This window comes from Peromyscus californicus, unplaced genomic scaffold (genome assembly GCF_007827085.1).
Source record: "Peromyscus californicus insignis strain IS unplaced genomic scaffold, ASM782708v3 Scaffold_5__1_contigs__length_169319896, whole genome shotgun sequence".
Classification (NCBI taxonomy): Eukaryota; Metazoa; Chordata; class Mammalia; order Rodentia; family Cricetidae; genus Peromyscus; species Peromyscus californicus.
The window spans coordinates 29,931,439-29,959,131 of record NW_026294573.1 but is presented as its reverse complement, the minus strand read 5'-3'; the positions used below and the strand labels follow the sequence as shown (position 1 = coordinate 29,959,131).

General features: G+C 46.9%; 1 protein-coding gene across 2 annotated transcripts in view; it reads left to right on the top strand.

Moving 5' to 3' along the window:
• Mtf1 (metal regulatory transcription factor 1) overlaps nt 1-27,693 on the top strand; it is a 50,357-nt gene that overhangs the window by 14,895 nt on the left and 7,769 nt on the right. For both annotated transcript variants that reach the window (XM_052718840.1, XM_052718839.1), the window contains exons 3-9: nt 4,911-5,149; nt 5,992-6,123; nt 9,066-9,139; nt 9,758-9,894; nt 16,366-16,443; nt 23,440-23,542; nt 23,996-24,594. In XM_052718840.1, coding sequence (XP_052574800.1) covers nt 4,911-5,149; nt 5,992-6,123; nt 9,066-9,139; nt 9,758-9,894; nt 16,366-16,443; nt 23,440-23,542; nt 23,996-24,594 — 1,362 coding nt within the window. The remainder of the gene's footprint in view (nt 1-4,910; nt 5,150-5,991; nt 6,124-9,065; nt 9,140-9,757; nt 9,895-16,365; nt 16,444-23,439; nt 23,543-23,995; nt 24,595-27,693) is intronic.

Sequence of the window (27,693 nt, the reverse complement as noted above, 5' to 3'; positions counted from 1 at the left end):
AGGGAATGATGGGTGGTTCTGCTCATGTTCAGCACAGGCACTTTTTTTTTAATTCTGAACATTTTCAGTCTGTAATTGGCTGAATCCATGAATGCAGATCCCCCAGATTCCAAGGGCTGGTGGCCCGGGAAGCTGTGAGAGCCTGTCACACTCAGAACTGGGGCTAAGGGTCAGTCAGGGAGAGGCCCTTGAGGAAGAAACATCCAGTAGTGGAAGGAGTTGGCCAAGTACAGGAATTGAGATGGAAGCAGGGTAGGGAGTGAGAGAGGGCATTGCCCACCCTCTTACAAAGTTGTCAGCTGCCATGGCAACTCAAGAATGAAGTTCTCTTCTTACCTCTCACCTCTGTGATGGGCCTTAGACTGCAGACAGGATCCTCCCTCGTTCCTACCCTTCCGTGATAGTTTTGACATGAGAGGATAACTGGTGTGAGTGTCAGCTGAGTGGTAGTTACATAGTCCTGGCATTTAGAGAAGGGCACTGTTGGGTAGACATGGAGGATCACGGGGGACCTTGGAGGGATGGAGACTTGAATTAAGGGAAGAGAGAGGCTCAGGAGAGCAAAGAAAGGAACTAGACATTTCCAGGAAAGGGAGAAAAGAGCACAGGAAAGGGCGGGGACTGAGAGTCACTGAGGATAGTGTGCTGTGCCTTAGGCCTAGGCTGACCCTCCTGCTTGCCTGGTTCCTGAGTCATACAGCAGAAAGTGTCGAAAGGCCCTGGGAATACCCTTGACTATCCTGCCTAGACTCTGGGACTTTCCAGTGAGAGGCCTTGTGGAGACATCGTCTGAGGGATTCAGTTCAGGGCAGACGGTCCACCGCCTGTGTGGCAGTGGAAGGGTAGTCCATTAGTAGGTGAGTGAGTGCCTGTGCAAGGTCATAGAAGCTGGAGAGAAGAAGGGGCAGGGTAGGAGGGAGTCAGTGCCCCTCCCTTCCCTATCTAGCAAACCGGCTGACAGCCTGAATCCCCTTTAAACCTAACCCTAATTGTTTGTTTTATATAGCTCTAGAGTACCGATTCAAAACATGTAGGTCCCGCAACCAACCCTTTCCAAAGAGTCACCTAAGACCATTGGAAACCACAGAGATTTACATTACAATTCATAACAGTAGCAAAATTACAATTATGAAGTAGCAATAAAAATAATTTTGTGCTTGGGGGTCACCACAACATGAGGAACTGTATTAAAGGGTCGCAGCATTAGGAAGGTTGAGAACCACTGCTCTAGAGCTAATGTTTTTTTTTTTTTTTTTTAAGTTTTTAATTTTGTATGTGTATTTGGAAGGCACAGTCTTCAGAGTCCATGAGTGTTGGGAACTGAGCTCAGGTCCTCTGCAAGAGCAGTGTGTACTCTTACCCATGGAGCATCTTCTCAGCTCCTGACAGTGGTTTCCATTTGTTGTTTTTGTGAGGCTTGAACCCAGAACCTCAAGCATGCTAGACAAACTGAGCCACAACTCTGGCCTCAGTTTTTGTTTTTCTTTTCTTTTCTTTCTTTATTTATTTATCTTCTCCATATGTAAAAGCAAAGAGCCTTTATTCAAGCTCTTGGGCTCGGTCCCTCTGTCTGTCCGACGCAGTGGTAAGAGCAAAGAGCCCTGAGCCCAGGCAGGGTGGGAATATTATCATAGCAGAGGTTGGGGTGAGGGGATTTCCAGGGTTCAGGACCCTGATTGGCTGACATTTGTCTAGGGGTATCTCTAAAACAAAAAATAGGTGTGTGCTAGACTTAGGGACATCTGGCCACCTTATCTAATGATTGGAATGTTTAGGGTGTCAGGTACGTCCTCACCCCTGGGTAGATCCCTGGATGGTATCAGTTTAAGGCTTTTCCTGGATCTGGGTGTTGCCTGCCAGTAAGTCTGTCACCGAAGCTGTGTCTAGGCCCCTAAGCCTGTCATGGCTGCTGTGTGGTCAAGCTATTTTGGGGTCCCTTCACATTCCCCCCTTCACAAGTACCAATGATAGGACTCAATCATGAGTCCTACCTGTCCTAAGAACCATTAGCTAACAGATTTTTCTAGGGCAGTGACATCTGTATCTACTGCCATTTTTAAGGCCCTGTAGTTCTGATCTTTGAGTTCAACCAGACTATGATCTTATATAATACCTCTTTGGTTCTGCATTTTGGGGCCCCTTCACAGCCCCGTTTTTTTTAACACTGTTTTAGCAATATCTCGATTCTCGATATGCTTGAAGAATCTGTAGAGCTTGGAGCTGTAAAGAACTTAGGAATACTCTTTCCCCGTGGGTGGGGGGTGGTCTTCATCCCAGTCCACAGAATCCTCATCTGCCAGCACAGCAATGTGGCGCTCTCGCTCCCCTTTCTTGGCACAGCCCACCATGATGGGCAGAATCAATTCCTTGAGGTAGTGATCAAACTGCTTGTGGGCACCATCATTGGACAGCTCGTTCTTTTGCTTTATTTTTAAAGTAAAGCTCTCAGGTAGCCCAGACTGGCCTCAGATTTTCTGTAAAGCTAAGGATGACTGAATGACCTTGAATTTATTATTTTACTTTTGAGGCAGAATCTCACTGTATAGCCCTGACTGGCCTGGAAAACTCTATGTGAACCAGAACGACACCAAGCTCACAGAAACCGATCCGTCTCTACCTCCCAAGCCCTGGGATCAAGGATCAAGGCCACCACACCTGGCCACCCCTGAACTTTTGATCCTAAATGCTAAGATTGCTGGCACACCTAGTGTCCTATTGGGAACAGAACCGAGGGCTGCAGAGTACGTGTTGGGAAAGCACTCTGCCCACTCAGCTGTGCGTGTCCCAGTTCTTGTGTTTTTATCGTTCTTTTTCAAATCAAGATAATATTTCATAATGCATGAAAATTATATGAAATTCAAACTACAGTGTCCATAAATGGTTTTGAAACATGGCAGTGTTCAGTTGTCCGTGGCTACTTCTAACATGCAGGGCAAGGGTTGTGTAGTAACGGACCATCAAGTCCAGCATAGGTTCTCTTTGACACTTGACAGAAAACTGTCCACCCTGCTTACACCCATCCTTGGCCCAGCCACCCTTTCTGAAGAAACATTCTTTCTGAAAGTGCCGCTGTCTCCTCCCTGAGGCTCTGGCCCTCCACTCAGGCTTTACTTCGTCATCTCTGTGCCAATCAAACCCAAGGCTCCTACCATGTGTTCCTTTTATTTATTTATCTATCTATTTATTTATTTATTTATTTATTTATTTATTTATTTATTTATTTATTTATTTATTTATTTATTTATTTATTTATTTATTAAACCAGAACAGGGGCTCTCTGTGTAGTCCTAGCTGTTCTGGAATTTGCTTTATAGACCAGGCTGGCCTCGAACTCAGATATCCACCTACCTCTGCCTCTCAAATGCTGGGATTAAAGTTGTGCTCCACCAGATACCTCCCACCATGTTTTAAGCAAGCACTCTATCACTAAACTGTACCCCAACTCCATGGGGCTTTTAAAGACTATCTTTCTCTGTGTGTGCTCCTTTTGAGGCCTTCATTCACTTTCCTCCAGGTATTTTCCTTCTGTTGGGGCGTAGGGGTTGTAATAATAGCTCAGACATTAAGACAGAGTCTTGTAATGCAGCCCTGGCTGGCCTCAAACTCACAGAATCCCCCTGCTTCAGCCTCCCGGGTGCTAGGATTACAGGTACACACCACCATCCTAGCTCTTCTGGAATTTCTCCCCTCTAGAAATAAGCCCTCAGCTCAGCCCAGAAGTACTGGTCCTGGCGCTGCTCACTCTACTTCACCACCATCCAGAATCCTACCCCAGCACTGCAGGGTCTCGCTGAATCATTAGGGAACCCTCGTGTGAGTGTGTGTGTGTGTGTGTGTGTGTGTGTGTGTGTGTGTATGTGTGTGTGTGTTCATTTTAGTCGTTTTTTTCCCATGAGACCCTTTTTTCTTTTAGCTGCTGTGACTTCCCTTGCTCTAGCTTTTCTCCACTGGCCAACCAAGTCTTTTTACTAGTTAGTATGGTAGCGGTTAATGCTGCCTGGTCCCCCATCTATCCTTTGTTCTGTGGTATGAGCTATTTTATAGGATACTTTATGTGTCAGTTGCTGAATTAAAATACCTTACACAAATTATTCCTAATCCTTTTATTATTGTTGTTGTTTTGTTTTGTTTTGAGACAGGGATTTCCTCTGTAGACCAGGCTGGCCATGAGTTTACAGAGATCTATCTGCTTCCACCTCCTGAGTTCTGGGGTTAAAGGTGTGTGCCACCACCACCCAAATTTTTTTTCTTAATCCTTAAACAACTTTTATTTTACTTATTTTTAAAAGTTTATGCCAAGCAGTGGTGGCCATGACTTTAAGCCCAGCATTGGGAGGCAGAGGTAGACAGTTCTCTGTGAGTTCAAGGACAGCCAGGGCTACTCACAGAGAAACCCTGTCTTGAAAAACATATATGTATATATAATTTTTAGTTACACGTGTGTTTATGACTTTGTGTGGATGTTTGCAGGGCAAGTGCACGTGCCCATGGAGGGCATAGATGACAGAGTCCCCTGTAGCTGGAGTCATAGGCAGTTGTGAGCTGCCTGATGTGGATTCAGAGAACTCAAGTCCTCTATAAACAAGTGAATGCTCTTAACTGCTGAGCCAGCTCTCCAGCTACCTACAACAGCTTTTAAAAAGATAGACTTAGGGCATGGGTTGTAGCTCAGTTGGTCAAGTGTTTGCCATCATACACAAAGCCCAGGGTTCAGTCTCCAGCACCGTATACAGATCTGGTATGCTGATACATGCATGTAAGCACTCTGGAGGAAATGGAGGGGAATCAGAAGTTTAAGGGCTACAAGTTTGCAGTCAGCTTGTGCCTGATGAGACCCTGTCCCAGGGTGGAGAAGTGAGATCCGGGCAGCTGTTTGCCCTGCTGATACGGTATTCTATGTCCTCTGTCAGGTGAAGCGGTACCAGTGCACCTTTGAGGGATGCCCCCGCACCTACAGCACAGCAGGCAACCTCCGCACCCACCAGAAGACTCACCGAGGAGAGTACACCTTCGTCTGTAACCAGGAGGGCTGTGGCAAGGCCTTCCTCACCTCCTACAGCCTCAGGATCCATGTGCGAGTGCACACAAAGGAGAAGCCATTTGAGTGTGATGTGCAGGGCTGTGAGAAGGCATTCAACACACTGTACAGGTCAGCCTCCCCATGGCTCTGCCAGCCTCCTGACTCTGACCTTGAGACCGCAGAACTCTTTCTCCTTGCATATGACAGCTTTGGGGACTTTGGAGAGCATAGCTGTACTCACCTATTTAAAATGCATTATCAGAACCTACTACTTAAAAATAGATGTACCATGGGCTGGGGAAATGTTGGCACACCTGTGTGTAGGTTTGCATCTCAAAGAGTGAGAGCGTGGCCTTGGGATTTTAGTAGTTGGCATAGAGTAGTCTTCCCATTGGCACAAGGCTAAGTTGGCACAAAGCCTTTGAGACAGCTTTCTTCTATCCTGAGAGGTGGGGAGTTGGCCCCTCGATGTCCATTTCTTTTTCCATGTTTGTGTCAGGAGACGTACACAGATCTTCAGTATTAGGCATAAAATGACAAAATACCCGACCATATCATTCTGAAAGTGCCTGCTCTGGTTTGATCCTAGAAGCCAGGCAGGGTTGGTCCTGGTTAGCACTTGGTGGGAGAAGTAATAATGGCTAACACTGATGCGTGTACTGTGTGCAAGGCACAGTTCTAAGTGCTGGTCCCCAGAAGAGCCGCTGAGTAAACAGAAATACAGAGCAGTTCTGCAGGGTCCCTGGCTCGCAGTTCAGGGCCAGGCCTTGAACCCGAAGGGGTCTGTCTCTGAGGAATTAATGCTCACACCCCTGTGCCATTTGCATCCCTGCGTTTCTCTTGGGTGAGTTTCCGATGCTAATGTGCTCTGGTGTAGCGTTCTGGTGCACTGGTCCTACAGTGTGTCAGACTGGCACTGGGAGGCTCCGTGGTACAGTCTGCATGGGACCTTTCTCTGGGACATTTTGCAGGTTGAAAGCACATCAGAGGCTTCACACAGGGAAAACGTTTAACTGTGAATCTCAAGGCTGCAGCAAGTACTTCACCACACTCAGTGACCTGCGGAAGCACATTCGAACCCATACGGGAGAAAAGCCATTTCGGTAGGTCTTGCTGTTTTCTGTTTTCACTGACCAGGTCTCAGCGGGCATCTTGATAGACTCTAGGAGGTTTTCAAGGTAGGAAGAAAACTCCCTTACCTGTTTCCTTCCTCAGTGGTGTTAGCTCCCCACAGGGTAGCAGTGACCACCTTCTGCGGGTCGGAGGAGGGCAAGCGGGCTCAAAAGCATCTTTCCCTGGGTGATGGCCGGCCGTTCTGCCTCCATTTTTCCTGCATTATTTAAAAGGTGTTTATATGGTAGATACTTTTCTCTGTACTAGGGAAGTACTGAGATCCTTAGTCAAGGGCGGGGGGTGTAGCCTGTGCTACAGATAAGACCCTGTGTCAACACCCCTTCCCCGAAACAAAACTAAACATCCTTAGGTGAGTGGGACGGAGGTACAGAGTTGTAGGCAGTGTCTGAATCAGCCAAAGTGGCTTGAGCATGGAGAAGGGAGACCTACCTAAGAAAGGAGACTTAAATTGTTTCTGAGCATGCTCATGAGGGGAAGTGAGAGAAGGAGGCTTAGCTTAGTGTGGTCTGCATGCTCTACTCTGTTACTTATTTGCTGTTGCTTTTAATCTCTCATGTTTGTATACATATAGAACCACATGCTTTTTATGTGGCTACATCAAAATCCTATTTTTAAAGTTTATTTTTATTTCTAAGTATGTATATCTGTGTGAGTACATGTCATGTGTGTGCTGATACTCATGGAGGCTAGAGGAGAGTGTCAGATCCCCTGGAGCTGGAACTAAATTTGGGGCCTCTATGAGGACAGTAAAGGCTCTTGACTCCTGAGCCGTCTCCCCAGCCACATCATCCAGAGTAGAAAGGTCTGTAAGCGTGAGGCGGCTTGTACCATCCTCTTTTTCCTCTGATCAAATGTAACACGTGGCATGGTTCCAGGCCTTCAGTAAGTGTTCAGAAGCAGCCTCAGATGACTATATGACATTTTCATAAGGTAATCAGTTTGTAAGGATCCCCATAACTGTGATTGAAGTATTGTTGGAGATTTCCCATAAACAATGTCCTTGAATTCTGACAAGGGATACTGCTTAAAGTTATGGCATCAAAATGCCACCCTTCCTTTTTCAAGTCATTCATCCTCCTTAGCACACTTGGAGGCAGGTGAAAAGTCTTCAGGACCAGCTAGCTCTCAGATACCAATTAAGTGAAATGAGGTTTTAAATTACAGATGCATTCCTGAGTCTCAGCCCCTTTAAGAACAGGAGGTTAAAGTCCAGTTGGTTATTCTGCAGAGGCTTATACACCCCCACCAGGTTGCTAGGGGGCTCCTGTTTTTATATAGATACATGCATTTATTTTTGTGATGATTAAAACAGTTTTGTCTTGAATATTAGAGGAGACCTAGATATATACAATGATGATTATATGTGATTAAAAATCAAAAGGCTTTAAAGAAACTTTCTGTTTAAATAAGTAAGATGTTAAATATATAAGAAAATCTATTTGGTCATATATGTAAATATTAAGTTCTTGCTATGTAACAACTAAAGCAATGTGAAGAACTACACAGACTCTGCCTTTGAGAAAGTAGATTTAAAAATGTGCATACATCTGACATGGTGGTACACGCCTTTAATCTCAGCACTGGGGATGCAGAGGCAGGCAGATCTCTGTGAGCTCCAAACCAGCCAGGGCTACATAGTGAAACCCTGCCTCAGACAAACACCCTCACCCCAATGCATACAGAGATGAAATAAGATTGGAAATGGGAGGTGCCTTAAAGGAAGCATGTGATAAATGCGTTAGTAATCCTGAGGAGGTGAAGATTATTCCTGGCTTTGATTATCAAGAAAGTATGTGGGGGCTAGGAGTATAGCTCACCTAGCATTCATGATGCCCTGGTCCTAAGCTTTTGAACTGCATAAGCCAGGTATAGTAGTGCATGCCTGTGATCCTAGCTACAGAGTGAGTTCAAAGCCAGCCTGAGATTCATGAGACCTTGTCTGAGATGGTGAGGGGGTCAGCTAAGTACTGAGGATTGTGACTAGTTCTCGACTACAGCCACACCAGTGCTTTGCATTTGGTTGGTGTTTTTTTTTTTTTTTTTTTTTTTTTTGGTTTTTCGAGACAGGGTTTCTCTGTGTAGCTTTGCGCCTTTCCTGGTACTCGCTTTGGAGACCAGGCTGGCCTCGAACTCACAGAGATCCGCCTGCCTCTGCCTCCCGAGTGCTGGGATTAAAGGCGTGCGCCACCACCGCCCGGCCTGGTTGGTGTTTTTATGCTGTATTTCCAGCTCCGTGCATACCACTTTTTTTTTTCCCATTTTGAAACAAGGTTCGCCCTGTAGGCCAGGCTATCTGTGAATTTGTGAGCCTCCTGCCTCAGCCTCTTGGGTACTAGGATTGCAGGTGTATGTCTATAAGCCCAACTCTCTTTACCCACCCTTGAAATGCATAATAATTCAGTGGCCATAGATTTTCCACATAGACTGTCACTGTCAGCACAGTTCTGTCCAGTAATTAGCCAGGTTTTTATTGCTAGGATGCTAAACACTTGCCTTACCTACAGGACTCTCGGCTCCTGGTGATTCCAGATGTGCCTCTTTTTTCTGTGTGTGTGTGTGTGTGTGTGTGTGTGTGTGTGTGTGTGTGTGTGTGTTTGTATATCACAGTACACGTGTGGCAGTCAGAGGATGACTTGATAGAGTTGTTTCTCCCCTATTATGTGGGTTCCAGGGATCCGAACCCAGAACATCAGGCTTGGTGGCAAGCCCTTCTACCTGGCCTAGCCTTCTTGCCAACCCACCCCCGATTTTTTGTTTTTTTCCCAAGTCCTCTCATCCCGTCTCTAAAACCACTATGACTGATCAGATCCTAGTGTTCCAAACATTTGCTCTAGTGTGCACGTATGAGATCTTCAGGATCAAGTTCTCTTGTCGAATGACTTGTTTGTCTTTGTATAAACAACTTGTTTAGATGTGATCACGATGGCTGTGGAAAAGCATTTGCAGCAAGCCACCACCTTAAAACTCACGTCCGGACGCACACTGGTGAGTTGAGGCTGGTTGCCGTTCTTTTCCTTTTCTCTTTCTTGTTTTTTTTGGGGGGGGTATGTGGGGGGGGGGGGGTCCAGGGTTATTGCTGTTTTTTGAGACAGGGTCTCTCCATGTAGCCCTGGCTGTCCTGGAACTGAACTGCCTCGGTAGACCAGATTAGCCTAGAACTAGAGAGATCCACTTGCCTCTGCCTCCTCAGTGCTGAGATCAAAGGTCACCGACTTAGCCTGGCATACTCTCCATTTTTCCTTTAAACCTTCAGCAGACCTATCCAGGTTTCTCTTGAGACCTGTAGAACTAGGAGGAGAGCAAACACAGTCAGCGTGTCCTTCGCCTACAGTACCTGTTTTCTTCCATGAAGGATCTAAGGACAGAGTCAAGAACTCAGCCTGAAGCCATGAAACCAGACATAACCCTTCGGAAGAGCTGTGAGGCGGGCGGCAGCAGCCTTCTCTTCGGGCCCGAAGAGAAGGCTGCTGCCGCTTTTGTCTGCACTGGATTTTAAGACTGAGAAAGCCTGTTGGTTCGGTTTTGAAGAACTCTTGCTCAGACCCTCCCTGTGTTGTTAGAAGGGAGAGCTTGCCTCGTGGTGAAACTTCTATATTCCTGCAGGCGAAAGACCCTTCTTCTGCCCCAGTAACGGCTGTGAGAAGACATTTAGCACTCAGTACAGTCTCAAAAGTCACATGAAAGGTCATGATAACAAAGGAACGGTATACAGTGCACTTCCACAACACAATGGATCAGAGGTATGCTCTTGTCTGCCGCTCTAATCTGGGCCCTGCAGGGCAGCAGTTGTCTACAGCTGTTGAGTCCTCTGTTACCTAGAGGGGGAAAAGATGGGTCAGGATCTGTGTGCCTCTGCCATGGGATGGTGGGAGCCAAAAATGTCACCAGCCTCCCTGTTCATCTGCTTAGCCCTGCTGTGCTGCCATCCAGCAGGTGTAGGGGAGAAGGTGCCATTGACTGGCTTTCCAGAGCCTAGGCAGTCTCTCTTTTACCCACCCCCATGTGTGTTCATGTATGTAAGGGTACATATTGGGCAATACGGCCCTCGTGTGCACCTGCTTGAGATCAGAGGACATCCTTAAATGCTGCACCTCAGCTGCTGTCTCTCTCTCCTTTTATTCTTTTGAGACAGGTTCTCACATTGGCATGGAACTCGCTAAGTAGACTAGGCTAACCTCCAGAGAGCTTCGGGGTCTTGTCTCATGTCTGCCCAGTGTATGGATTACAAGTGTGTTCCACACCCCAGCTTTAAAAAACGAAACAAAACAAAAAAACCTATAGGTTTAGGGGCTTGAAATCTATGGACTGAGCTGTCGTTCCAGCCCAGTGGTTTGGAGCTCTGTTTTGTTTTGAGACAAAAATCTCACCCAACCCACGGTAATTCTCCTATCTCAGTCTTTCATGTGCTGGTATTATGGGCATGGGGCCTCAGGCCTGGCGTGGAACTCTTAAGATAGTGTCATTTTCCCGTTCGTGACCGCAGTAGGTGATAAGTCTGCACTGCGTTTGGAATGGAAACTAATGTTGCCTCACATGTCTGTCAACATCAGAGAGCCAGGCTTAGTCTCGAGGGTTCCCTTGCCCCTTTGATTGTCGGAAGAATAAAAGGTTTGAGAGCGCCTTCCTGAGGACACTGAGCTGCAGGGAGGCCTCTGAGCTTCAGGAGGTTTGGTTTGTTGTTCTTTGTATTTTATGTGGATGGGTGTTTACCTCCGTGAACTTGTGTATGTACGCCACCTGTGTGCCTGGTACTCTTGGAAGCCAGAAGAGGGCATTGGATCCCCTGGAACTGGAGGTACAGCTGCTTGAGAGCCACTGTGTAGGTGCTGGGAACTGAACCTGGGTCCTCTGCAAGAGCAGCGAGTGCTCTTAACTACTGAACCATCTCTCTCTTAAACTCTGAGCTCCCTCATTTGTTATTCTTTTCTTTTCTTTCTAGTTTTTTTTTTTTTTTCAGTTTTTCGACACAGGGTTTCTCTGTGTCCCCCTGGCTATCCTGGAACTCACTCTATAGACCAGGCTGGCCTTGAACTCAGAGATCTGCCTGCCTCTGCTGGCATTAAAGGTGTGCGCCACCACCGCCCGGCTTCATTTGTTATTCTTTATAAGTCTGTCCATCTTGCTCTCCTACAGCTCCACTTTAGAGAGATCTTGGGATGTTTGCTGTTGCTTGCCCCCCCCCTCCTTTTTTTTTACATTTTGTTAAGTGTGTGCACTCGGGTGCATAGTCATGGAAGTTGGTTCTCTCCTTCCACCGTGTGGGTCACAAGGATTGAACTCCGGTCATCAGCCTTGGCAACAGGAGCCTTTACCTACTGAGCCATCTTGCCAGCCCTCTTGTTCCTTCTAGTTTGGTAGGAATCGGTGACCTAAACCTGTTAATCCTAGAAAGAGAGTCATGCCATTCATTATCTTACTGTTTTGTGGGTGAAGAAATGGAAGTTGGGAGAAGAGTCTGTCCGTTCTGCCTTGAGACTGTATTTGGAATGGATTCACGCTGTTGAGTCCACTTCTGGTTTTGTCTGAATCTTTGCAGTGAGTGACCAATGGTTTTTAGCACCTTTTCTCCTCCCTCTCCAGACTGCGCCTCATCTGCTCAGGCCTGAGGCTGCACAGACCTCTCCTGCTTTTAGCCCTCCAGCCTGGATCTCTCCCCAGCTCCAGGCTGACTTAGTCATTGGTCCCCTTAGGAGTAATGAAATTCAGAAAGTATGAAATAAGGTTTATATTTGTGGAGAGACAGCACACTCAGAAGTCTGTGGTTTCTAGTTTTTAAACAAGGATCTTTTTTAAAGCCCTCTCAGTGCTGGTTAAAGGCTCAGTGGGTAAAGGTGATTGCCCCAAGTCTGATGGCCTGCGTTTGATTCCCTGAACCATGGTGAATGCGGAGAACCAACTCCTGCAAGGTGTTCTCTGACCTGCACATGTATGCTGTGGCACCACCAACACACACAATAAATAGTGAAAGGACTCTGAGTTGTTGGTAATAACATGGTAACTAATATTTGTTGAATGTTAAATACGTGCCCGAGTCTGTTCTCGGTGCTGCCTCACTCATGACCTCGGATTGTCACCATTCCCACATTACTGATTAAGAATCGCTGGTGCACACCTTTAATGCCAGCACTTGGGAGGCGGAGGCAGGTGGATCTCTGTGAGTTCGAGGCCAGCCTGGTCTACAGAGTGAGTTCCAGGACAGCCAGGGCTACACAGAGAAACCCTGTCTCAAAAACAAAACAAAACAAGACCAAACCCAAAAACCAAAGAGCCTTGGAGCAAGGAGAAATTAAATAGCAGTTTGTCATGAGTGTGACCTCGGCAGGCAGTGTGACTCCAGAGCCAGCCTCTTAAGGCCTGCATTGTTAGAGACGAGGTGACGTTAGTTGTGAAGAGGGTGGCCTCTGGTGCTCAGCAGCCCCAGTTGTAACCATTCTTCTGTCACTAACTGCATGGCCTTAGGCAGATTCCTGCTGGGTACCTCAGGTTCTTCACCTGATAAAACCAGGCAGAAACAGCTCTCCCTAGGTCAGAATCAGTTTCTTGTTTTGTAGCAGTGCAAACAACACTGAGTGTAATAACCAGGGTTCTCTAGAGAGAGTAACAGAACTTAAAAAAATGAATCTCTCTCTCTCTCTCTCTCTCTCTCTCTCTCTCTCTCTCGCTCTCGCTCTCGCTCTCGCTCTCGCTCTCGCTCTCGCTCTCTCGCTCTTCCTACACACACACACACACACACACACACACACACACACAATCCTGAAGAAGTAGGCTCTATGCCAGTGAAGAAATGGACTTGGTAGCCAGGGCAGGAGGAAGCCGGCAAAGGAGAGCTTCCGTCTCCCTTGTCCTTTATATAGGCTTGCAGCAGAGGGTGTGGCCCAGATTAGTGGTGGCTCTTCCCATCCCGAAAGATTAGTGGTGCCAGGCCTGAGCCATCTGTCCAGCTCTGCTGCAGCCCTCCCTTTAACACAGTTCCTCATTTGTGGTGACCCCCCCAACCATAAAATGATTTTTGTTACAACTTCATAACTGTAACTTTGCTATTGTTATGAATTGTAATGTAAATATCTGTGTTTTCCAATGGTCCCTGTGAAAGGATTGGTCGACCCCACAAAGAAGTTGAGAGCCACTGATCTAGATTAAAGGTGGGTCTTCCCACCTCAAAGATCCTGATTAGAAGTGGATCTTCCCACTTCAAATGATCCAAGTTATACCAACAAAACAAACAAAACAAAAATCCCTCACAGGTATGTCTAGCCCTTTTTGGGGGGTTTTAGTTAATTCCAGATGTAGTCAAGTTGACAACCAAGAATAGCCATCACACTGAGCCTTGGGTGTACCAGTGTTCAGTCTTGTAAGGGCGAATCTCTGCATCTCCTCTGTTCAGCAGAGGGACGACTCCTGGTCTGAGGCTTCAGGGGCCATCTGCAGTGCCCTGAGCTTTTAACACTAACAGTGCCAGCCAGGGCCTGTCCAGCCTCCCGCTGACATCTTCACCCAGATAATACTGATCTTCTACAATCTGACCAGTCCAAACCTGCTTCTCCACAGCATTCATGCAGCAGCCCAGGCAGCTAAGTTTCTCTAGTGGTGGAGGAGGTCCAAGTCTTGGTGATGCTTCCTTTTCAACTTACATCCCATAGGCCCTAACAGTCTGTCGTCTCTACCAGGAGAGTATGTCTAGAGTCTAGCCAGGTGTGATGGGTATGCCTATAATCCCAGCGTTTAGGGGTTAAAAGCAGGAGGATCAAGAGTTCAGAGCCTGAATGGGCTCTATGAGACAGAACAAAAACCCTGTCTAGAATCCAATCATTTTCCTGGTATCTTCAGTCTGCTTATGGTGTGTTCCTGGATTACCTGGATTGTGGGATTACCTGCTCAGTACCTCTGTGTACTAAGCCAGGCTCCACAGGCTGCTGTGCTGCCTCCATCAGCCAGAGCCCTTTTGTCTGAACAATAATGCAGATAAGGTCTGTTCTTATAACTGCTCGGCAGCTTCTGTCATTTAGAGGAAAGGTCACAATCCTGTCAGTAACCCTCAAGGCCTGGTCACTTCTCTGACATCATCCACTTCCTGTCCTCTCCTTCCATCATGTCACCCTCTTTGTGGTAAACCAAGAGAAGCCCACTCTTCCCTCCAGGTGTTTAAACTTGCTGCATGCTCTGCCTGCCAGACATGCATGCTCCATGCCTGCTTTAGTTTGTACTCAGATACCTTTTATATGAAAGGCTTTCCCTAACCATCTAAAACAAGAATAATGCCTGTGCTGCTGAGGCGGCTCAGTGGGTAAAGGTGATTGCTGCCAAGCCTGGCAGCCGGAGTTCAGCTCCCGGCACCCCACGTGATGGAAGGAGAGAACCAGTTTTCTGAAATTTGTCTTCTGTACTACAGATGCCCCTGAAGCTGAGACTAGACGGCCAGAGGATAAAGCATAAAAGCTGTTCTTGTCTTCCACAGAGCACTCATCTCCTGTGCTGGGGGGTTTGGTTTTTTAGGTCTCACTAGAACGGAAGCCAGATAGGTGTGGAGAATTGTCTTGTTTATTACTGTATTACTGGCCTGGGACAGTACGTAATGCTCAGTTGCTGTAGCACTCTTGTGCTTTGGGCCATTGTTAAAGACAATAAGTGTTGCTAGGGCTCAAGTTGTGGCTCAGCAGTTAAGAACAGAAGTTAAAAAGGTCCTTTTGCAGAGGACCCAGGTTCGATTCCCAGCACCTAAATGGCAGCTCACAATACTAGTTCCAAGGGATCTGGAGCTCTTTTCTGGCCTCTGACGGCACCCAGGACTTACATACATACAAACAAAATACTCTGAAACATAAAAAGAAATAAATCTTTTTTGAAAAGAAAAGAAAGATTGCTTGAACATAAGCCAGCAATACCAAGACAAGTGTTCTGATTCCCTAAGACAGCTACTGAGTAACTGGTGTGAGTAGGGGCTGTGGCTATATGGGAGATAGGGGATAATATGGCCCAAGATGACATCATACTCCTCAGTGGTATGCAGTTTGAAACTCAGGGATGGTTTATTTCTGTGATTTAGTTTTGATTCATCGTTGACCATGGATAGCTGGAACTGAAAGGCAGGCAGTGGATAGGTGAGGGTCGTCTGTATGTGTTGAATGTATACATGGGTGGGAGTGTCTGACCCACTTGAATATAAGCAGGATCCCACTATGGGGTAAGGATTATGGTTCATGTTCAGGAATCCAGAGTTCTGAATTGCTTGGGTAGCAGGATTTGAGTAGTTAACTCTCAGCACCGTTCTGAGGAGGAACCTGGGGAGCCCGGAATGGAGACCCCTAATGGAAGGAGAATTGACTGCTCAGTGAGAAGCACTGTGCTTGTCTTCTGTTCATTAGCTATATGTCGGGGCACATCACTCCCTTGTCATAGCGTCAGCTTCCTCGTATTTCAAGTAAGAGTATTAGATAATACTTCTCCAGTTTACTTGAATAGCAAATGAGTAATGTGAAATCACTTTATAAATGATGAGAGAAATTATACAAATATTAGTAATTTCATGTTTTTTTGTTTTGTTTTTACGAGTCAAAAGATAATTTAAAAACTATTAGCCACTGGCTGGAGAGATGGCTCAGAGGTTTAGAGCACTGACTGCTCTTTCAGAGGACCTGGATTCGATTCCTAGCACCCACATGGAGGTTCACTTCAGTGTGTAGCTCAAGTCTCAAGTGATCCAAAGCTCTCTTCAGGCCTCCTTGAACACCAAGCACACACTTAGTACACAGACGTACATGCAGGCAAAACACACATAAAATTAAACTAAACTTGAAACAACAACAAACAACTCCTAACCACTTTAAGAAACAATTGAGCATGGTGTCTCATACCTGCAATCCCAGCCCTTGGGAGGTGGAGGCAGGATGGTCATAAGTTCAAGGTCGTCTTTGGCTGTATAGAGAATTGGAAGCCATGCTGGGTTACTGACATCCTGCCTCAGAAGAACTGGAGGTGGAGCGGAGATGTTCTGATAGGAATATGGAAGGGTGTTGGTTGTTAGTTGTTTTTGTTTTCTTTTTAATGAACTATCTACTTAGCCCCTGTTTTGGATGTGTCTGACCTTTCATAAGTGATACGTAGAGACATTTGGAACCTTAATGACTTGGTGATCAAGTATTTTAGTATGTAATGTACCACTATAATTTTCATTTATTGTATTTTTTGCTTAATTGCAATTTTTTTTCCCACAGGATACAAATCACTCACTTTATCTGAGTGAGTTGGGCCTTCTGTCCACGGATTCTGAATTGCAAGAAAATTCCAGTACAGTAAGTATTCCTGAGGAGGGGTGCTAGAGGAATTCCTCTTTGAAAACGGAGGAAGGCCAGTCTGAACTCTCCTAGATGTAATTGTGTTCAGTCGCTGACATGGAGGATTCTTTTTCTGGGAATGCCTTTGGCCTGAATCATTCATTTGATGGTCTTATGGTCCCAGAAGATTTCTTGTTTTACTAATTTAGGCAACTATTCATTGAGTAATGTGGCAGCCGCCATGTGCAGCCCACAGTGCGACCAGGAAGGTGTGGCTTGCTCCAGGAACTTGAAGTCTAGTTAGATGTGCCAGAGTTTCAGAGTTCCTGGACTTGTCTCAACCCTGCGTCTCACCTGCCTTAGGATGTTTCCTTCTTCCAGCTCACCTGAGTGGGCATTTGAAGGGCCTTGACAGGCAGGCCTCCACTAAGGGAAGAGCCCACTCTGTCTTCTTGTCACTGTGCTTTTCACTGTGTGCTGACAGACCACTGCATGGAGTCTGAGCTCATGCAGTCCAATTGTTCTCCTGTTTTCTCTACACCAGTCGGCGTTTGTGCTCAGGCTAGTTTTCTGTCACTCGTCATAATAAATAATGTAATTGCATGTGTTTAAACATAGACTGAACGACTTAGAAATGTTGTGGGAAAATGCTTCCTTTTCTCAATTGTCTTGTATTTTGAGACAGTCTCATTCAGTGTAGTCCATGCTGGTCTCAAGCTCAGGACAGTCTAGGCAGGCTGATTCTTCAGCCGTCCAGATGCTGGGACTACCGGTGTGAGCCACCATACTGAACTGGAAAACCTTTTCTAAAAGTGTGGGAGTTAATAGAGTCAATAGGTAGCACCTATGAGAATGAATATAGGTTCTTACCTGGGTGTGACTGTATGTATACCTGTAGTCTCACTGATAGGAGACTGAGGCAGGAGGATCACTGGAGCCTAGCAGTTTGAGACCAATCTGAGTAACAGTGACTCCTGTCTCTAAATAAGAAGAAAATATTAAAGTGTATGCTCTTGGGCTTTCCTTACAACCACAGAATCAGCATTGCTGAGAGTGATATTAAAAAGCGTGTTTGGGGGCTGGGGATTTAGGCAAGCACAATGCCCTGAATTCTACCTCACTTCACACGAGGGCATACGTAAGTGCGTGCGTGCGTGCGTGCGTGCGTGCGTGCGTGTGTAAGTGCATGTGTGCATGTTGTGCTGGGGACTTTAATGTTGGGCCTAATGCATACTGCATGCTAGGCAAATATTCTACCCCTGAACTAAATCCTCAGCCCAGATAGAAAATTTTCATAGCTAACATTTGCTCATGGGCATAAATGAATATGTTTATGCAAATAGGAAGTCTCAGTGGAGAAATAGAAACTATTTAAAAACGAAACTGGGTGTGGTGGGACGTGCCTCTAATCCTAGTACTTGGGAAGCTGAGGCAGGAAGATTGCCAGTAATTGGTGGTCAGCCTGTATTACATAAGTGAGACCTTTTCCCAATAAATAGATAGAGTAAACCAAGCTAAGCTTGATATATGGACATTAAAGTGAGCACCTGTAATCCTAACATTTGTAAGGTACAGGCGGCAGGATTGTAGATTCAAGGAGCTATGCTACAAAAAACAGAACATTTAGAACTGAAAATTAAGTCAGATAATTCAAAACCAGGGGCTGTCCGATAGCTCATTGGAGAAGCACTGGCCAGCCAGGCCTGGTGAGCTAAGCCCAGTCACCGGTGTCTCCAGATTGGCTTCACTGAGCTGGTCTCTGCTCTCCACGCCGTGTCGTGCTCCTGTGCACGTGTGCTCTTGAATGAATGCAAAGAAACCACGTGAAAAGATTCTTAGATTAGACTTAACAATGAAGAAAGGAGAGAATCCTTTGTTATGTTGGAGATAGCTTCATCTGGAGAACAAAGGTTAAAAACACTGAGTATTCCATATGATTGTCATTCATATCACAGAACAAATTTCCTAAAGTTTATCCTCAAGATGTCTAGGATGCCCTCTGAATTACCTAACCGAAGACTTTCTGGGTACAGTATTCCTTTAACACTTATTTAGTCCATGTATGTGCACAAATGTTGCACTTGTGTGTATGAATACATGCCACAGCACACATACAGAGGTCAGACGACAACTTTTAGGTTCTGGGTATTGAACCAAGGACATGAGACTTGCAAGGGCAGTCTTTACACACAGAGCCATTTGGAAGCCCAACATTTAACTGTAGTACATAGCTGAGAAGGCCATGCTGGCCAGGACTGTGCCATAAGACTTGGAAGCTTTGGGGAGCTCTGAGGCCACCAGGAAAGACACCTGATAAATGGGAACCGTAAGAAGTTTGTGAAAAGTGAAGCCATTTCCAGCATAGTTACTGTGTCGAGAGAGAAATCCTATCCCTTCATCTAACTGTCTATGCTCCTGGCACCCAGTGGTTAGCCCAGATTTGGAAAGAGTTTTTTTAGTCTTTCAAACCAAGGTCACAGTTCCTTAAAGCAGTCGGACTAATGTGAAATTTCTTAACAATTGGGACTTGGTAGAATCAAGTGGTAAATTTGTATGAGATTGTCATCTTAAGGGTGTCTGTGTATAGGTGTCCTAGAAATGAACTTGGTTTGCTCCAACCTTTTGAGAAGGGGCTGGATCTACCAGGGAGTGGCCTCTGGGCCTTTGGTTGCTGAGCTCTGAGGTCATCTGGACCTGTTCAGCTCCTGCTGTTTTTCCTGCTCTGACCCAGAGATCAGCCCGTCCTCACCTCTACTTGGAGAGTCATTCCCTCTAATTCTGCAGCCAGGGGTTTTTGCTCTGAAGCCTGGTGGGGGCTTCAGCATCCACCCTGTAGCTGAGCAGTGGTGATGCACACCTTTATCCCAGCCCTTGGGAGGCAGAGGCAGAACTGCTACAAGTTTGAGGTTGATTTACATAGTGGCCAGCTGGAGCTGCACAATGAAGAGAGCTGCACTCTCTAGAGTCATATTCCTTCCTTTTTCTCTTTTCTGTATGTGTGGTGTGTGCATATGTGTATACAGATGAGGTCAAAGGAAGATGGCAGGCACCTTGCTCTGAAACTAGGGCTGCTGGGATTCTCTTGTCTTGGCCTCCTACAGCTCTGGGATTATATGTGCTCAAGCAACAATGCTAGCCTTCTTCCTTCCTCCCTCCCTCCCTCCCTCCCTCCCTCCCTCCCTTCCTCCCTCCCTCCCTCCCTCCCTCCCTCCCTCCCTCCCTCCCTTCCTTTTACTTTTTTCTTTTTCTGTGTGTGTGTGTGTGTGTGTGTGTGTGTGTGTGTGTGTGTGTGTGTAGAGAGAGAGACAGAGACAGAGACAGATACACTTTTCAGGTCACAGTGCAGAATCTGAAAGTCCCAGCCTTGGCCTTAGTCCTAACTCAGCTGGATGGGGGCTGGAGCTGCTGCTGCAGAGGCCACCGCCATTCTCCCTCATACAGCCAGCCAGTGACTGCACTTCCCCCTTACTTCTTTTTGATTGGTTGGTTCGTTGGTTTTGTTTTGGCTTTGAACTCACAGATATCCCCGTCTCTCTTCCCTCGTGCTGGGATTAAAGGCATGCACCACCACCCCTGGCTCCCCCTTGGTCTCGCAGCATATGGAATCAGAGTAGGGTGATTGCCTCTGATGCAGTTCTGTAACTGAGGACCCCCACACTGGGGGACAGCCCTAGTCACCACGTTCTGCCCAGCAGCAAGACAGCCCTTGAGCTCTCTGTCCCATGAGCAGAGTTGTTGCAGAATGCCTGGAAGATGATAAGCTGGCAGCTGGGACAGAATCCCACCCAAAGATAGGTTTTACTTTGATTTATAGTACAGTGTCTTCTTTGAAATAGGATCTGGCTGTATAGTCAGTCAGTGCTGGCCTCAAACTCTCAGCAGTCCTCCGGTCTCTGTCTAGAATTATAAGCATGAGCCATAAAACCCTTCTTATACAGTGTGCATACTCTCTCTCCCTCCCTCCCCCCCCCCCACATGTTATTGAAAACACTGCACAAGTCAGCATAGTCTCAGATGTTGGTCCTCACCTTCCCTGTTCCTTTGAGGCTGCAGAGTCTCTACTGTTTTTCCCTCAGGCTCACTGGGCTCTGAGCTGGGCATTCTGCCTCCCATTTCTCTGGCTGTGGAATGCTGGGACTGCATAGGCTCATGCTGCTCTGTCTAGCTTTTCTGTGTCTTCTGGGTATTCAAACTCAGGTCTTCACACTTGTGTGGCAGACACCTTTACCCTTTATCCTCTGACCCATCCCCAAGGTCCTTCTTTGTCTTCCTCCTTCCCACTTTTTTCCCCCCTCATTTTAAAATTCGTTCTTTTGAGACAATACCTCACCCTGGAGTCCAGGCCAGCTTTAACAGACTGCTCATCCTCTGTCTCCAGGACCCTGTGGTTATAGGCAAGAGCCTCCATGCCTGAATGGATTGCTTTTATTTGCAGTTCACATAAAACCTGTATTTTAACCCTGACTTAAACTTTCTAGGTCCCTGGCTTGCACTGTCCCAGGATTTACCGAAGTCTGTAGATGACTCACGTACATCTATCTGCTCCAGGGTGTCAGAGCACTCCAGTCCTGCCCTGCTGCCAACCTGCTTTCCTGGACTTTTGTGGGCCTTTGTCATGTAGAGTTCTGAAATGGAAGTGGAAAGTGGGCAGAATTGCAGCTTCTTTTCATTTTGTTAAATTTTGTCTGTGTGGGCAAGGTATGTGCAGGTACCCACGGAGGCCAGAAGCACGGGATTCCTCTGGAGTTTGAGTTCCAGGTTGTGAGACATGGGTACTGGGAACTGAGCTCTGCAAGAGCAATGTGTCCTTTACCACTGAACCATCTCTAAAGCGCCACCTTTTAGTTTTTAAATGCCTTTGACCTCTGGCATTTTGTTAAGTATAAGGCTTTCACTGTTTTCTTGTCACTGAGGTTCTTAGGTTGGCTTGATTTCTTACTGTGGCACATATTAGAATGTCATCGATACTATGTAATGACCTTGAAAGATTATGTCACTACTACAAAAAATGGGCAAACTGCAGGGAATTATTTCAGTCTCTTTTCTATTGCTGGTAACACAATACCACAGACTGTTTTACAGAAAAGATATTTACTTTGACTCATGTTCTGGAAGCCCAAAGTTGATGGGTGGATGTGTGTGTTCTCCTCTGTGTGCAGGTGTACAGTCATTATGAGCTGAATGTGTGTGTTCCTGTGTGTGCAGGTGTACAGTCATGATGGGCAGGGTGTGTGTGTGTGTGTTCCTGTGTGTGCAGGTGTATAGTCGTGATGGGCAGGGTGTGTGTGTGTTCCTATGTGTAGGTATACAGTTGTGATGGGCAGGATGTGTGTGTATTCCTGTATGTGCAGGTGTATAGTCGTGATGGGCAGGGTGTGTGTGTGTTCCTGTGTGTAGGTGTACATTTGTGATGGGCAGGATGTGTGTGTGTGTGCAGGTGTACAGTTGTGCTCATGTTGGTGGAGGCCAGAGGTCATCATCAAGTGTCTTCCTCTGTCACTCTCCACTTTAGTTTTGGGGACAAGATCTCTTACTGAACCTGGAGCTCACCACTGTGGCGAGATCGGCTGGTCAGCAGGCTCCGGAATCATCCTGACTCTGCCTGCCCAGCGCTGGGGTCACACACATGTACCACTGTATCTGCCTTTTGTTATTGTCATGCTTATATTTATTCATTTATTTTGTGGGGGTGTGGGTGCTAGGCATCCATTGACAAACACATCACAGACTGAGCCCTTAACCCACCTCCTTTATCTGGGGGACAGGATTCTCCACATGTAGCCCAGGCTAGCCTTGAACTTGGGCTGGCCTTGGACTTTCTATCTCCCTGTCTCAGACTCTTGTATACTGGGACGGCAGGTGTGTGCCACACCTGGCTTTAGTGATGGCCTTTTTGGCAGGAAGGTTGAGTGTGTATGTCCTGGTCTCTTTCTTTTTTGTTTTTTAGACCAGCTATCCTGGATCTCACTATGTAGACCAGGCTAGTGTGGAACTGACAAAGATCCATCCATCTCTGATTCCCAGTTGCTTAGATTAAAGGCTTGTGCCGCCAGGCCTGGCCTTTCCCCTTTTTATGAAGCCAGTAGCACTGAGTGTTAGACCTCACTCCGGTGACCTTATCTGATCCCGACTCCCTAAGCTTTATGGGAATTAAACCCTAGCATGAGTTTCTTTCTCTTTTTAAAAAAGGAATCATTTTGGCTCAATTAACATGAGTTTCCATGAGGCATATTATAGCAGTAATATTCAGACTACAATCTCATTTGTATGTAGGATTTGGTTTTTTAAAACAGAGTTTAGAAGATTTAGATTTATTTTTATGTACATGAGTGTTTTGCTTGCACACTGCATGACTATTGCCCATGGAAGCTGGAAAAGGGTGTTGAAAGTCCTCGAACTAGAGTTACAGATGATTGTTAGCACCATGTGGGTCCATGGTGCGCCTCACCCTCAAGCCCCATCCCACCCCCAAGCCCCCTCTACTTAAACATGCTAGAGTAAACGTTTCAGGCTTTGTGGAACCCGTAGTGTGTCCCAGCTCCTTGCCTCTGCTGATGTATTGTGAAAACAGCCTCCCTGTGTGAGTGCCTGCATTCCAGTGAAGCTTTGTACAAAAACTGGTCGTCGACTTGCAGGTCAGAGCTGCTGATTCCTCATGGCTCAGTGTCAGAGAAACACATGTTCCTTTGAGGAGATGGAGATGAATGCTGGCCATGATGGTCCACACCTGTGATCCTGGTGCTCAAGGATCACGGCAGTAGATCAGTACCAGCTTGAGCAATTAAATGAGACCCTGTCTCAAAACAAAAAAATATTATGAGTACTGGGGATGTAGCTTGGGAGTGGAATGCTTGCCTGAGGTGTGCAGGGCCCTATGTTCAGTCTCCAGTACCTACAAAAGGGAGAAAGGAACAGGAATCCTATCAAAAGGTCATTCTAGATCCCCTGCTTTGTTTACGTTAGTCAAGGGGAAGACTTTCTCAGGATGACGAATCTCACCTTTCTCCCTGTCAGACACAGGACCAGGACCTCAGCACAATTTCACCAGCAATCATATTTGAATCCATGTTCCAGAATTCAGATGACCCTGCAATTCAAGATGATCCTCTGCAGACAGGTATGTTTTCACTTTTCTGTCCATCTTTCCCCAACTCCCTGGGATGCATAGGGAAGGTCTCCTTTGCAATCTCTTGTTGGATTTAAAAGAACAGCAGGAGCTGTGGACGTTTTTCCCTCATTGTGCTGCTCCATTCATGAGTGGGTGGGACCCACAAATGAGGCTTCTGACGTGTCGGTAACACTGCTAGAGTGGAATGCCTGTTCATACAGCTTTCCGCTGCCAGATGTCTTCTGACGAATCATGCCAGAAAGCTTGCCTCTTCTCTTTGCAGAAGCAGCACAGGATACTTTTGTGCTAGTTAATTTTCCTTTAGTACCTGTCTTTATAAAGTGTGCTTGATCAGGAAGCCAGGCCAGCTAGCAGTGGAGTGATTGGCCCATAAAGATTGTTTTTGTGGTGCCCATGAAGCTCGGGATGTGGATACACGTTTCTTCTTGTTTTTCTTGCCAGCTGCCTTGATTGAAAGTTTGAACGGTGATGCAGAGTCAGTCAGTGATGTTCCACCACCTGCAGGAAATGCAGCATCTTTATCTCTTCCGCTCGTACTGCAGCCTGGCATCTCTGAGCCACCCCAGCCTTTGCTCCCAGCCTCAGCTCCGTCCGCTCCTCCACCTGCTCCCTCCCTAGGACCTGGCTCCCAGGCAGCTGCATTTGGCAGTCCCCCTGCTCTCTTACAACCTCCAGAAGTGCCTGTCCCCCACAGCACACAGTTTGCTGCTAATCATCAAGAGTTTCTGCCGCACCCCCAGGCGCCACCCCAGACCATCGTACCAGGACTTTCTGTTGTTGCTGGGGCTCCTGCAGCAGCAGCAGCAGTGGCATCGGGCGTGGCAGCACCAGCCCCACCACAAAGTACTACTGAGCCCCTGCCTGCTATGGTCCAGACTCTGCCCCTGGGTGCCAACTCTGTCCTAACTAATAATCCCACCATAACCATCACCCCAACTCCCAACACGGCCATCCTGCAGTCCAGCCTAGTCATGGGAGAGCAGAACTTACAGTGGTTATTGAATGGTGCCACCAGTTCACCACAAAACCAAGAACCAATTGTAAGTATTCCTCAGAACCACACTCGGTGGGGTGCGGTGTCTACAGAGGACATGGTCCTTCCCTCCTGCCTTTCTTTTTTCTGGTAGTAATGGGGATTGAACCTTCACACGTGCTAGACAAGTGCTCTCCCACGGAGTGCATCCCCAGCCTTCGGTCTGTTATTTCAAAGGGAAATGGCTAGCTTGTCTACCTTGAAACATGAATCCGTGTAGCTGTTTCTCCCAGGAAAGTGTTGCAGATCCAGGCGAGTGGATTGGTGTCTAAGTTAAAGATGAAGACAAACAACTTAGTTTACCTGGTGAAGACACCTGAACGAACATTCCTTCTAAAGCTAATCACATCATCTAGTGCCACACAGACACTCCCAGCCTGTAGCCTATGGGCTGCGTGTGCCCCAGGATGGCAGTGATTTGGCTCAGCATTGGCAGACCACATCATCAACTTGTGTGTAACATCCAAAGGTTGGACTCTCGTGTGCAAGAGAGCAGTCAACAGACCCCAGAGGCCCAGGAGTGTGTCAGGGAAGCAGATCTGTTCACTTCCTTCCTTTCTTTTTGCAGTGCAAGGGGTCAGACCCATTGCCACACACATGCTGGGCTAGTAGTCGACCACTGAGCACACCCCAGGCCAGAGGACTTTTCTAAGAATGCATTTGGTCTTGGCTCTGGAAACCACTTGGCTGCCATGTCGGTGTATTTTGAGAACCTAGTATTTGCCAGATTCTATGCTGGAGGATACAGAAAAATGAAAAGCATGATTTGTTTTAAGATGTACATTCAAGGAAAGAGACTAAAATATTAATATTACCAATGGGCAAAGAGCCCGATATTACCAGCAGGGAAGCAAAACAAAGTCAAGAAGCCCTTTCGTTGAGCTCTTACGTGAATGGGGTGACTGTGCACTCTTTTAGGATGTTTACTTATTGTTGAGAAGGGGGCACATGTGTGCCATGGCGTATGTGTGGAAGTCAGCGGCCAATTTGTGGGAGACATTTCTTGGTGGCAGGTGTCTCTACCTACTAAGTTTTTTGTATTTTTTGTTTGTTTGTGTGTTTTTAGATAGGGTCTCTACAGCCCTGGCTGTCCAGAAACTCATTCTGTAGACCAGGCTGGTCTCGAACTCACAGAGATCCACCTGCCTCTGCCTCCCGAGTGCTGGACTAAAGGCGTGCACCACCACGCCAGGCTCCGCTATCTTGCCAGCCCTCTTTTAGTTTTTTGTTTTCTTCCAGTTTTATTTTTTTAATTTTTTGTGTATGAATGTGTTGTCTGTATGTCTGTCCACCACATGCTAGCCTGGTGCCCTCAGAAGCCATAATAGAGTGACTGGTCCATCCAAGGCAAAGTGGAGACTTGAAAACAGGCAGCCCGTGCCCAGAGCTGTGCTACCACTTGAGCTCCCACACTCAGAGGCTTGCACCGGCACACTCAGGCTTGCACCGGCACACTCAGGCTTGCACCGGCACACTCACAGGCTTACACCGGCACACTCACAGGCTTACGCCGGCACACTCACAGGCTTGCACCGGCACACTCAGGCTTGCACCAGCACACTCAGGCTTGCACCGGCACACTCACAGGCTTGCACCGGCACACTCACAGGCTTGCACCGGCACACTCAGGCTTGCACCGGCACACTCACAGGCTTACGCCGGCACACTCACAGGCTTACGCCGGCACACTCACAGGCTTGCACCGGCACACTCAGAGGCTTACACCGGCACATTCAGGCTTGCACCGGCACTCAGATCAAGTGGGCCTTGAGCCGTGGCTAGGGACTGGGTGGAAAGTAGCAGGGACTACAGAGGGAGATTTGTGCATGGGTTTAAACAAACTGGAAAGATAGTGTAGAAATGGCCTGGCAGCCACCTGTGAGTGAGATGTCAGAGTCCTTGGGATGGCCTTTGCAGTATTCTCTTCCAGTCTGCCTGCTTAGAGTCTGTTGTTTCCTGAGTCTGCCCTTGCGGAGCTGTTAAAACAAATGCCATTCTTTTCCCCGTGAATCATTTACATAGATTTACATGTGGTCTCTTACCTGTAATCCCTTTGCTCAGGTGTATGGGCTAGAGAACTTAAGTTTAAGGCCAGCCTGGGCTATAAAGCCAGATCCTGTATCTACACACACACACACACACACATACACACACACACACACACACCATAAAAAGTAAAAAAAAAAAAGGGGTGGTGGGGGAAGACCGGACACTCCTGTCTCCCATCTTTTCTTTTTATCCCCTATGTCGGAGACTAAACCTATGCAAGTGCTCTGCTGCTGAACTCATTCCTCAGCCTTCTATCATTTTGTTTTATAGTTCTATCTATACCTTAGCCAGAAATCAAAATTCTTTCCAGACTCATATTGAAGCACATTTTTTGTGTGGTTTAAATTAGGATTTAAAAAAAAGGAAGCCCCTTTAAGATAAGAACAGTTTTTGTGCTCTTATGTGTATGGATATTTTGCTTGCATGTATGTCTGTGCACCACATGTGTGCAGTGCCTGTGGAGGCCAGAAGAGGGCACTGGGTCCCCTGGAACCAGAGATAGAGACTACCAGGTAGATGCCACTTTGTGCTACTATGTAGATGCTGAGAATTGAACTCTGGTCCTCTGGAAGAGCAACCAGTTACTTTCAAATGCTGAGCCATCTCTCCAACCTCCAGAAACCCTTTAATGTAATAGGAAGTAAAGTGAGATTCTAGTACAGGTTTTTTGTTGTTGTTTTGTTTTGTTTTTCCGAGACAGGGTTTCTCTGTGTAGCTTTGCACCTTTCCTGGATCTCGCTCAGTAGACCAGGCTGGCCTCGAACTCACAGAGATCTGCCTGGCTCTGCCTCCTGAGTGCTGGATTAAAGGCGTGCGCCACCACCGCCCGGCTCTAGTACAGGTTTTTTGCTTGTTTTAGTTTTTGAGACGAGGTTATCTTACATTAGGTCTGGTCTCAAACTCCCTATGCAGCCAAGGCTGGCCTTGAACTCCTGACCTTCTAGTCTGAGTGCTGTGTGCCTCTGTACAGTGTGTGGTCTTCATAGGAACAATACAAAGGCTGATGTGTCCTGACTGTGTTCTCATGTACCACCTCATTCATCTTGAGAGGCCTGTG